Source organism: Crotalus tigris, unplaced genomic scaffold (assembly GCF_016545835.1).
Source record: "Crotalus tigris isolate CLP2741 ecotype Arizona unplaced genomic scaffold, ASM1654583v1 scf7180000017855.1216408, whole genome shotgun sequence".
In the NCBI taxonomy this organism is placed as follows: domain Eukaryota; kingdom Metazoa; phylum Chordata; class Lepidosauria; order Squamata; family Viperidae; genus Crotalus; species Crotalus tigris.
The window spans coordinates 237,535-250,183 of NW_024096677.1; the positions used below are offsets into that span (position 1 = coordinate 237,535).

The following is a 12,649-nucleotide window of genomic DNA, read 5'->3' on the forward strand; positions in this document are numbered from 1 at the left end:
TCTTGCCGTGCTGGCGGCTCATCTAAGGATGATACCCGTACGGGTACAGTGCTACCTGGACGACATACTGATACAGTCCAAATCTTTCCAATCAGGGCAGTCGGACCTGGCAATCACTATTCAAACACTTCAGGATCACGGGTTCTCCGTGAATTTCAAAAAGAGTCACATCACACCCACAAGACGTCTGCTCCATCTAGGAGCTCTGATAGATTCCAGCCTATGCAAGGTATATCTCTCCCAGGAGCGACAAGTCAGCATCCGGAAGCTGACACTGCAGATCCGAGGGGAAAAAAAAGTACCCCTGGTACAATTATCCCAACTCCTGGGGAAGATGGTCTCTTGCCTGGGCATCGTTCCTTGGGCCAGATTGCACTCCAGGAACCTCCAGTGGTTCCTTCTTCCTTTTCAGAAACACAACATCAGCGCCTCCAACAGGAAGGTCAGGGTTCCCCATCACACTCTGTCCTCCCTCCTATGGTGGACCTCGTCCGCCTTGTCCAAGGGCACTCTGTTCAAGGAACCCACCAGGATCACCCTCACCACAGACGCCAGTCTGTTCGGTTGGGGCGGTCATATTCTGAACCACTTAGCCCAGGGTCAGTGGTCCAGTTCAGACCTGGCTCACAATATAAATTGGCTGGAGCTCAGGGCCATCCACCTGGCTCTCCAAAGATTCTCCCCCCTTGTATCAGGGAAACACGTATTAATCCTGACAGACAACATTGCGGCCAAAGCTCACGTAAACAAACAAGGGGGCACCCACTCTTGGACACTCATGCAGGAAGCCCAGGCCATAGGGCTGTGGGCAGAGTCCAACCTGAGGTCCATCAGGGCAGAGCACATATCGGGGGAGGCGAATCAACAGGCAGACTCCTTGAGCAGGGTCACAGTGGATCACTCAGAGTGGAAGCTACACTCAATCTTATTCCAGGAAATATCACGCAGGTTCAGACAGCCCATCCTAGATCTCTTTGCCTCTCCGATCAATGCACAGCTCCCCAGATTTTTTACCAGGTTTCCGGCGAGGGGGGCGGAGGGAACGGACGCCCTCCGGAGCAGATGGCCGGAGGGCGTACTTTATGCATTCCCTCCTCTTCCACTAATACAAGCGACCATTCGCAAGCTCATCCAGGAACAGGCAGAGCTAATCTTAGTGGCTCCATTTTGGCCAAGACGCCCGTGGTTTGCCGACCTGGTGGACCTGTCAATTTCACCTCCATGGAAGATTCCCCCGGACCGAGTAGCTCTCAGCCAGGGGAACCTCCAACATCCGGATCCACAGTGGCTCCAATTAGCCGCTTGGCACTTGAGCGGGAGAGTCTGACCAAACAGTCTTTCTCCTCTGGGGTTATTTCCGTCATCCAGGCCTCGAGGCGTCCCTCGACCAACAGAATCTATGACGCCACTTGGAGAAGTTTTTGCTCTTGGTGTACCAAAAAGCGGCTTTCATCGCTTGCTGTCTCCATCCCAGACATATTAGATTACTTACTTGAGGGGTTAACTAGAGGTCTGTCAACCAGCACCATACGTAGGCAGATAGCAGCCTTGTCGACAGTTCTCACCTGTGACAACCAGGTTTCCCTGTCCCAACACCCAGCAGTCAGTGCCTTTCTCAAGGGTGCGGCCAATGTAGGGCCCCCCACGGTTCATCGTTATCCATCCTGGGACCTCTCTAAGGTGTTACAGGCTTTAACGTCCTCTCCATTTGAACCTCTGAAAGTTTGCTCCCTTCACTTCCTTACATTGAAGGTAGCCTTCCTAGTGGCCATCACGTCGGCCAGGAGGATTTCAGAATTGGCGGCCCTGTCGGTCAGGGAGGACTTGTGCATGTTCCATGAGGATAGAGTGGTCCTCAGGTTGGATCCTGCATTTGTTCCAAAGATCAATACAGGGTTTCACCGCTCGCAGGAACTAGTCCTTCCTAACTTCTGTCCTAACCCTTCCCATCATCTGGAGAGACGGTGGCATATGTTGGATGTGCGCAGGGCTCTGCGCCATTACATTAAACGAACCTCGACCTTCAGGAAGTCCGAGGCATTATTCGTGTCCTTTCAACCCTCAACTATGGGTCGGAAGGTCTCTTCTTCCACCATTGGTCGGTGGATAAGGATGTGTATTTCCAGGGCTTATATTTCCCAGTCCCTTCCGGTACCTTCACATATTACTGCTCACTCTACACGTAGTGCTGCTGTCTCAGCGGCTTGGTCTACCCAGGCATCACTCGAGGAGATTTGCAGGGCTGCGACATGGTCCTCTCCTTCCTCATTCATAAAACATTATAGGATAGATCAATTTGCAGCAGCTGAGGCTGCTTTCGGTAGGAGAGTCCTACAGCAAATAGTGGGTTCTCAGGGGTCACAAGCCTAGACTCCCTCCCTATAGGGACATGAGCAGCTTTGGTATGTCCCAATCAGTGGAGTCTACATCCATCCTGATGGAGAAAAGAGCGTTGTCTTACCTGAACGCTTTTTCTCAGCAGGATGGTGTAGACTCCACACCCACCCTGTTAGTGTTAGTCTAGGCCTGTGTCTTCCTTTTTTGTTTGGAGCCTTGCGTCTGGTAGCTTCGCCTCGACAAAAACTGGGAAGTCACACCCAGAAGGAGGCGTGGCAGAGTTTTTTTGTCTTAGTCTGAGCAGGTGGGATTAAATTACCCAATCAGTGGAGTCTACACCATCCTGCTGAGAAAAAGCGTTCAGGTAAGACAACGCTCTTATTTGCATGTTTAGAAGCTGCAGAGATTGATCCATCTTGCAAAAGTTTGTCCTTTCTTAATGGACTTATTCATTTTGTCCTACTGAGGGAAAATCCACACTGCTGTTTTTAGCTCATGTAGCTCACATTAAAACAAAACAAAACATAATGCACCTGAGATGCAAAACTGTTTTTATAATTTGGCCTTTAACTTCCCTGGTTTGTTAAGAAATCAGAATATGATGACATAAGCAATGTGGTGGCAGAGATAAATTACAGGAAATATTTGTATTATTTATTTCTATTATAAATTTTTATTTATTATTAACTTATTAAATATAATTTTAACTATTTAGTTAAATGATTTAACTTAAAACATACCCTGTTATTTTACAACTCATAAAGATGTATCGCATCTTTTGCAGAGATATTCACAGAATATTTCCAAGTATTTTTGTTTATTTATTAAATATATATGCCACCCATCTTGCCATTGGAGTTATGCTACTTTCAATTATTTAAGGTTATGTTTAGGGTTAGAATTTTTCCCAACTATTTCCAAGTATATGTTACATTAGCTACATTAAAAAAAACCTTACCTTTTCCATGTACTTTGCAACAATTGCTCTGTGTGCATCCGAATAGTCCTTGGTATCAATGACATCCTTCTCTTGCAATCTTTTCTCATAGTCCTGAAAAAGAGCCACCACAATCAATGAAAGCCCTTTAGACCTCTGTCTTTCAAAACATATTGTATTGTCTTTCCTTCTCCTTCATTTTCTCCTGCCAGCAGGAATCAAAAAGCCATCAGAAGAAAGTCAGATCAGAAGAAAAATCAAAAGCAGCATAGCTCATCATCTCCCTCCCCTGCCAAATAAAATAAACTTTTAGACATTCTGGAGTACCTTAAAAGGAGAAAACTTCAGAATATCTTGAGCCCTGGGTGTAAAATGGTTGAAAATGAGAATTATGGACTTGCCTCCAATATTGGAGATAACGCCTGAATTCATATCACAGGTTCAGTCATAACCATTTATTCACTGGGACCATCCAATACATTCAATCACATAGAACATATGAACATAGAATAATAGGATTGGATGGTATCATAGAGGTCTTCTATTCCAATCCCTGTTCGAGCTGGAGATCCTATACCATTTCAGACAAATGGTTGTCCAATCTTTTCTTGAAAACGTCCAGTGATGAAGTACCACCAATTTCTGGAGGCAAAGTGTTAGTTCGCTCTTTAATGATCTTTCACCTATTAATTCTTGTCCAACCTTGGGAGTTTTGGAAAATAGGTCTTTCTTGTCTGTGACAGCCCCTCAATTCCTGAAACAATGTTATTATATGAATCTTAGTCTTTCTCTTTGTTAGATTTCATGTGCCTAGTTCCTGCAATGGGTTTATCATATACTTTATTTTCCAGTACGCTAATCATCTGTTGCTCTTCCTCTGCAATCTTTCTAGAGTCTCAACATCTATTCAATGGGAAGTTTTGAATGGTTTGATAAGTTAAAGATTTAGTATTTTCTTTTTATATCCTTATTTCACCCTTCATTTTTTTAAAGTATGCATGAAACCATTTAATAAAATACAACACTATTTAGAACACTCCACTAGAAGGCCCAGTTTTAAACCAATCAGAATAGAGCGGGAAGGGACCTTGAAGGTCTTCTAGTCCAACCCCCTGATCAAGCAGGAGACTCCATACCATTTCAGACAAGTGACTGTCTAGTCTCTTCTTAAAAACCTCCAGTGATGAAGCACCTATAACTTCTGAGGGCAAGCTGTTCCACTGGTTAACTGTCCTCACCATTAGGAAGTTTCTCCTTGCTCTTCTCTGAACTTTTTCCAAAGTCTCAACATCTTTTTTGTAGTGTGGTGACCAAAACCGATCCAGTATTCCATATGATTTACATGTAATACATGCGTAATTTGGAACTTTGTGGGGCATACGCTCAATATATCCCATTTTAAGTGTTTCTTTTTCAGTGATTTTTTATTTTTTCCTCTTAGATTATTAAGAATTTAAAAATTTCTAAAGAATTAAAATATAAACTGTTTTTTAAATGTTTAGTTGAAAACAGAAACTGAAAAATTGAAAATAATAATAATGAAGATGATGATGATGAAGAAGATTACTACAAATACTTGGTATCCTTCAAGCTGACAACATCAACCACACTGAAGTCAAGAAAAAGATTAGAGGTGAATACATCAAGAGAGTGAAGATCTTAAAATCCAAACTCAATGGAGGAAATACCATAAAGGCAATCAACACTTGGGCAATTCCAGTCATTAGGTACACAGCTGGAATAGTGGACTGGACTCAAGCAGAACTAAAAGCAATGGATAGGAAGATCAGAAAAATAATGACAATAAATCATGCCCTTCATCCACGCAGTGACATTGACAGACTTTATCTACCAAGGCAAATAGGTGGGCGTGGAATGCTACAAGTACATCAGATGGTTGAAGAAGAAAAAATGGCTTTGGAAGAATATCTGAAGAACAATGATGAAGATGCACTGAAATTAGTATATCAGGAAGGCTTACTAACTACTGGAGAGACCAAACTGGCCTACAAGAAAGACCAAATGAAGAACAGAATAGAGGCATGGGAAGACAAAGCACTACATGGCCAATACATGAAAAAAATAGCTGGGAAAGCAGATAATAATAAAACCTGGCAATGGCTAAAAGCAGGAAAATTGAAGAAAGAGACCGAGGGACTAATTCTGGCTGCATAAGACCAAGCCTTAAGGACAAATGCATATAAAGTCAAAATTGAGAAGACAGCAACAGACAGTAAGTGCCGCCTATGCAAAGAAGCTGAAGAAACAGTGGACCACCTGGTAAGCTGTTGCAAGAAGATTGCACAGACTGACTACAAGCAGCGGCATGACAAAGTAGCAACAATGGTGCATTGGAAGATCTGCAAAAAATATCATTTGCCTGTAAGCAAAAACTGGTGGGATCATAAAATAGAGAAAGTCATAGAAAATGATAAAATTAAACTGCTCTGGGACTTCAGAATTCAAACAGACAAGCACCTGCAACATAACACCCCAGACTTAACAATTGTCGATAAGAAAGACAAAAAAGTCTGGATAGTGGACGTGGCAGTGCCTGGAGACAGCAGAATAGAAGAGAAAGAACTGGAGAAGATAACAAAATACAAAGACCTACAAATAGAAATAGAAAGACTGTGGCAAAAGCAAGCAAGGGTAGTACCAATAGTCATAGGCGCCTTGGGTGCAATCCCAAAACAACTGGAGCACCACTTGAACACCATTGGCATTGACAAATTCGCTATTAGTCAACTGCAAAAGGCGGCCTTACTAGGAACTGCTTCCATCCTGCGACGATATCTGTAATACCATCAAACATCCACATCTGCCTATCCCAGGTCCTGGGTAAGGACTCGATAGGTAGACAAAATGCCAAATCCAGTCTGAACATCTGGCTGACTGTGCGACGATCGATAATAATAATAATAATAATAATAATAATAATAATAATAATAATAATATAATAATCCCTTGACGTGGTTGTGGGGCTTGTGTACTCTGAGGAAGATGAGAGCTATGCCAGAGGTTCAACCATACTGGACAGGTCTCATCAGAGGAGTCAGACAAAGAGTGTCTCTCCCATAAAAAATATGGTGAGACGTAAATTTCAGAATGCCATACCGGCTCGGACGTCGCCCGGGTTAACAAGGTCCGCACTAGATATTGGAGTTCCTGGATATCTGGTGAAAAATGGGTTACAGGACTCAGGACTGTTGGCTGAGCAACCAGGGCCAGCAGCTGCAGAACTACTGGAAGAAAAGGTGTTTACCCGTCGCAGATACACAGTGATGGAAAACAAAGAAATAATGATCTGTTACTACAGATCAAGTCCAACAAGAAGAGGATATCTAAAACGAATGCACCAGTTCTGGAAAGAACAACATCCAGAATCAGAAATAACAGAACAGAGACTAGCAGATCAACGCCGATTTATAACACGAAATAAAGTATTTACAGAAACAGAATTGGACGAACTGCAAAGGTTTACCCAGGGCAAAGAAATCAAAGCCTTACAAGAAGTAATTCAGAATGTAGAGGCAAACCAGGGGGAGTTGGCAGTGAAAGAATCCAGCAGAGATATACAACTGTTCTCATTTGGAAACCAGGCACCTCTTCCTCAGGAAGAACAAAACCCTCTAACTAAAGAAATAAAAGAATTGAAACAAAGAATAACTGAGCATCTAGAACAGCACAAAAACAACAGAATAAGGCTGCCTGCATTGAAGCTTGTTCCAAAGAAACAGCTAGCACAAGCATTAAAAGATGCAAATACTGCAATAGCAAGTATAAGCACCAATTCACTGCAAGAAACAAACCAACTAATGTACAGCACAGCTGCAGTTATAACAGAATACCTGGGATGCAAAATCAACAAAGAAGAAAAACAAACAAACAGTGCACCACAAAAATGGAAGGTTAGACTAGAAAATAAGATCAGCAAGTTAAGATCACATGCAAGCAAGCTAGAACAGATGAAAGAAAAGAAGCTGAAGAACAAGAAGACCAAAGAATACCTAATCAAGAAATACCACTTAGAAACAAGGAAGATCAAGGAAGCACTGGAAATAATAAAGCAACAAATAACAGCTATAGCCAGGAAAATCAGTAGATATGAAGCTCGAATTGCAAACTATAGGCAGAACCTCCAATTTCAATCCAATCAGAAACGTTTCTACCAATCCATCAATGGAGAAACTGCAAGGAATCAGTCAGTACCTGACAAGGAAGAAACAGTGCAGTTCTGGAAGCAGATATGGGATAACCCAAAGAAATACAACAAGGATGCAGCTTGGTTAAAAGAGGTGGATGCAAATAAAACAGAAGTTGAAATGAAAGAACTAGTAATAACAACAAAAATGGTAGAAAAAAGAGCAAAGAAAATCAAAAATTGGTCAGCACCAGGTGAAGATGAACTGCATGGGTTTTGGTTGAAACATCTAACTGTTATACACCCACTCATTGCCAAGCAGTTCAACAATATACTACAAGGAGGAGAAATTGAAAAGTGGCTAACAACTGGGAAAACCTACCTAATAATGAAAAATCCAGCAAAAGGGGCAACACCAGGTAACTACAGGCCAATTACCTGCTTACCAACAACTTTCAAATTACTAACTGGTGTGGTAGCTGATGCAGTACAACAGCATCTAGTTGAAAACAATCTCTTTCCACCTGAGCAGAAAGGAAACCGCCCCAATAGCAGAGGAACAAAAGATCAACTCCTAATAGACAAAATGATCTTGGAAAACTGCAAGAGAAGGAAGACCAACCTGAATGTGGCATGGATTGACTACAAAAAGGCATTTGACTCTCTGCCACATGATTGGATAATCAAGTGCCTAGAAATAACAGGAGTCAGTAGAAACATCAGAAAATTTGTGCAAAGATCGATGGCACAATGGAAGACACAGTTGCAGATCAATGGTGAGAAGCTGGGAGAGGTTAATATCAAGAGAGGAATATTTCAAGGAGATTCATTATCACCATTACTATTTGTTATTGCACTGTTTCCTCTGTCAACAATACTGAATAACTCAGGACATGGCTATCAAACATCAAAAACATCTGCCAGACTATCCCACCTCCTTTACATGGATGATCTGAAGCTGTATGGAAAAACATCATCTGAAATAGAATCGCTGCTCAACACTGTCCGTATATATAGCCAAGATATTGTAATGGAGTTTGGCTTGGACAAATGTGCTACACTTACTATCAAACAAGGAAAAATAGTGAAAACTGAAGGAATCAAGATGCCCCACGAAAATAACATTAAGAGTCTGGATGAGGAAGAGTACTACAAATACTTGGGTATCCTTCAAGCTGACAACATCAAGCACACTGAAGTCAAGAAAAAGATTAGAGGTGAATACATCAAGAGAGTGAAGAAGATCTTAAAGTCCAAACTCAATGGAGGAAATACCATAAAGGCAATCAACACCTGGGCAATCCCAGTCATTAGGTACACAGCTGGAATAGTGGACTGGACTCAAGCAGAACTAAAAGCAATGGATAGGCAGACCAGAAAAATAATGACAATGAATCATGCCCTTCATCCACGCAGTGACATTGATAGACTTTATCTACCAAGGCAAATAGGTGGGCGTGGAATGCTACAAGTACATCAGATGGTTGAAGAAGAAAAAATGGCTTTGGAAGAATATCTGAAGAACAATGATGAAGATGCACTGAAATTAGTATATCAGGAAGGCTTACTAACTACTGGAGAGACCAAACTGGCCTACAAGAAAGACCAAATGAAGAACAGAATAGAGGCATGGGAAGACAAAGCACTACATGGCCAATACATGAAAAAAATAGCTGGGAAAGCAGATAATAATAAAACCTGGCAATGGCTAAGAGCAGGAAAATTGAAGAAAGAGACCGAGGGACTAATTCTGGCTGCACAAGACCAAGCCTTAAGGACAAATGCATACAAAGTCAAAATTGAGAAGACAGCAACAGACAGTAAGTGCCGCCTATGCAAAGAAGCTGAAGAAACAGTGGACCACTTGGTAAGCTGTTGCAAGAAGATTGCACAGACTGATTACAAGCAGCGGCATGACAAAGTAGCAACAATGGTGCATTGGAAGATCTGCAAAAAATATCATTTGCCTGTAAGCAAAAACTGGTGGGATCATAAAATAGAGAAAGTCATAGAAAATGATAAAATTAAACTGCTCTGGGACTTCAGAATTCAAACAGACAAGCACCTGCAACATAACACCCCAGACTTAACAATTGTCGATAAGAAAGACAAAAAAGTCTGGATAGTGGACGTGGCAGTGCCTGGAGACAGCAGAATAGAAGAGAAAGAACTGGAGAAGATAACAAAATACAAAGACCTACAAATAGAAATAGAAAGACTGTGGCAAAAGCAAGCAAGGGTAGTACCAATAGTAATAGGCTCCTTGGGTGCAATCCCAAAACAACTGGAGCACCACTTGAACACCATTGGCATTGACAAATTCGCTATTAGTCAATTGCAAAAGGCGGCCTTACTTAGGAACTGCTTCCATCCTGCGACGATACCTGTAATACCATCAAACATCCACATCTGCCTATCCCAGGTCCTGGGTAAGGACTCGATAGGTAGACAAAATGCCAAATCCAGTCTGAACATCTGGCTGACTGTGCGATGATCCATAATAAAAAGTTATTATTGGTCATCTAGTCCAACCCCCTGCTCAGGCAGGAAACTCTATACCATTTCAAACAAATGTCTGTCCAGTCTCTCCTTAAAAACCTCCAGTGTTAGAGCATTCACCGCTTCTGGAGGCAGGTTGTTTCACTGGTTAATTGTTCTAACTGTCAGGAAGTTTCTCCTTAGTTCTAGATTGCTTCTCTCCTTGATTAGTTTCCATCCGTTGCTTCTTGTCCTGCCTTCAGGTACTTTGGAGAATAGCTTGACTCCCTCTTCTTTGTGGCAGCCCCTGAGATATTGGAACACTGCTATCATGTCCCCCCTTGTCCTTCTCTTCATTAAACTAGACCACAGGTTGGCAACCTGCAGCTCCGGAGCCACATGCAGCTCTTTAAGCCTTCTCCTGCGGCTCCCAGCCTCCTCTGCCATTTGCAGAGAGAGAGAGAGAGAGAGAGACAGACAGAAAGAGGCACTTGCGCTTCCCTTCCCTTCTCTCTCTCTCTCTCTCTCTGAGTGTGTGTGTGTGTGTGTGTGTGTGTAAAAAAGAGAGTGGCCTCACCCTGTTCTCCGATGAGCCGACAAGCTTCTTGGGCAGGGCTCCTACCTTGACTGCGTCTCTGCAGGAAGCAGGAAGGGCAGGAGAGAGCCAGCCTGTTGGAGAACAGCTTGAAGCCAGCTTGCCAGGTGAGCAGAACATTGAAGACAGGAAGAGAGAGAGAGGGAGAAGAAAGAGATAGGGAGAGAAAGAGAGAAGGGGAGGGGGGAGAGGAGAGAAAGAGGGAGAGAAAGAGAGAAAGGGAGAGAGAGGGAGGAAAAGAGAGAGAAAGAAAGGGGGAGAGGAAAGAGAAAGAGAGGGAGAGAGAGAAAGAGGGAGAGAGGAAAGAGAGAGAGGGAGAGGAAAAATAGAGAGACCTCATGCACAGCAGCCTCTATTTCTTTTTAATTAAACTCTTCAATCAAGTTCCCTCCCCCCTCACGCACGCGTACGTTTTGCGACTCCGTGTTTTCTTTTCTCTGGGAAATGGGTCCATGTGGCTCTTTGAGTGTTGCAGACCCTTGAACTAGACATACCCAATTCCAGCAACTGTTCCTTATGTTTTAGCCTCCAGACCTCTAATCATCTTTGTTGCTCTTCTCTGTACTCTTTCTAGAGTCTCAATGTCTTTTTTACATCATGGTGACCAAAACTGGATGCAGTATTCTAAGTGTATTGAAAGTGGTATTAATACTTCACGTGATCTTGATTCTATCCCTTTGTTAATGCAGCCTAACACTGTGTTGGCTTTTTTGGCAGCTGCCAGCTCATATCTAAGTGATTGTGCACTAGGACTCCGAGATCCCTCTCACAGTTGCTACTATTGAGCAAGGTACCACCTATACTATACCAGTACATTTGGTTTTTCTTGTCTAAATGTAGAACTTTACTTTTTTCACTGTTGAATTTCATTTTGTTAGATAGCGCCCAGTTTTCCAGTTTGTTCAGATCCTCCTGTATCTTAAGCCTATCTTCTGGAGTGTTGGCTATTCCCGCCAGCTTGGTGTCATCTGCAAATTTGATGAGTTCTCCATCTATCCCCTCGTCCAAATCGTTGATGAAGATGATGAAGAGCACTGGGCCTAGAACAGAGCCCTGGGGCACCCCCACTACACACATCCCTCCATGTAGATGCAGTTCCATTGAGGACTACACGCTGAGTATGGCTGGTCAGCCAGCTATGAATCCATCTGGTGGTGATGCTGTCTAACCCACAGGGATGTTCTGTATCAATTAACTCACTGTCCCCGTTGTTTAGTTTAAATATTCCTCCAGAAAATCTGTGAGTTTATTGCCAAGTAACTCAGTCCCTTTCTTTGATGGATGCAAACCATCTCTTTTGTACATTGTTTCGTCGGACCAGCTACAGACATCGTGACTAATATAATCAAAGCTTTCCCCTTTACATCACTCCTTTAGCCATATATTGAATTCTGCTATACGCTGGCCTGATTCGCAGTTCTCCCTGTCAAAAACTACTTCTTCATCTCGGACCACAATCGCCTGCTTATTTGAGTTATCATCACAAATACCTTTACCTATCTCCTTAATGTCACTATTAAGGTTAGCAAGGGCACTGTATCTATTTTGCAGGGACACAGCGAAAGCTTTGTGTTTATGGTCCACAGCTCTCACCCTGCCAGATCCCACAATTGTCCACACTGCCCTTCTCTTGCAGGATCTTTGTGGTAGAGGGAGCTGATAGCGTGGATGTTCAATAGAGTAGAAGGGCTGAACTGGACATCTAATTTCTGCCTGAAGAGCACAGATTACGGACCCTAGATAAATTATCTGTCCTTGTAGACTAGTGATTTGTTTACAGATAGGACAGTTTCCAAGTTTGAAAAGTGTGCTGTGAAAGACAGCTGCAAAACAAGTGTTGCACTGAACTAAGCCAGACATTTTAAGATGCAAGAAATCTCAGACGCACTTGCCCTGAATGTTTTTAAAAGAAAATTGAAATTTCTATTCTTAAATGTTAGTCTTCTAGAATAATAGAGTAACAGAGTTGAAGGGATCTATACTATTTTGGACAAATGGTTGTCCAATCTTATCTCAAAAACCTTCAGTGATAGGGTACCTACACCTTTTGTCTAGCACTGGAAGAGTTTTATTCCAAAATTTATTCATTCCAAGCTTGGAAGGTTTGTGATCAAAATATGTGGCATACATCAGTTTGCTTCAGTAAACATTTCAGAAT

General features: G+C 42.5%; 1 protein-coding gene across 7 annotated transcripts in view; it reads right to left on the reverse strand.

Annotated features, from left to right (window-relative positions):
* The window catches only part of CC2D2A (coiled-coil and C2 domain containing 2A), a 226,121-nt gene that overhangs the window by 66,222 nt on the left and 147,250 nt on the right, over window positions 1-12,649 (reverse strand). For all 7 annotated transcript variants that reach the window (XM_039343481.1, XM_039343479.1, XM_039343478.1 and 4 more), the window contains one exon: window positions 3,296-3,388. In XM_039343481.1, the coding sequence (XP_039199415.1) occupies window positions 3,296-3,388 (93 nt within the window). The remainder of the gene's footprint in view (window positions 1-3,295; window positions 3,389-12,649) is intronic.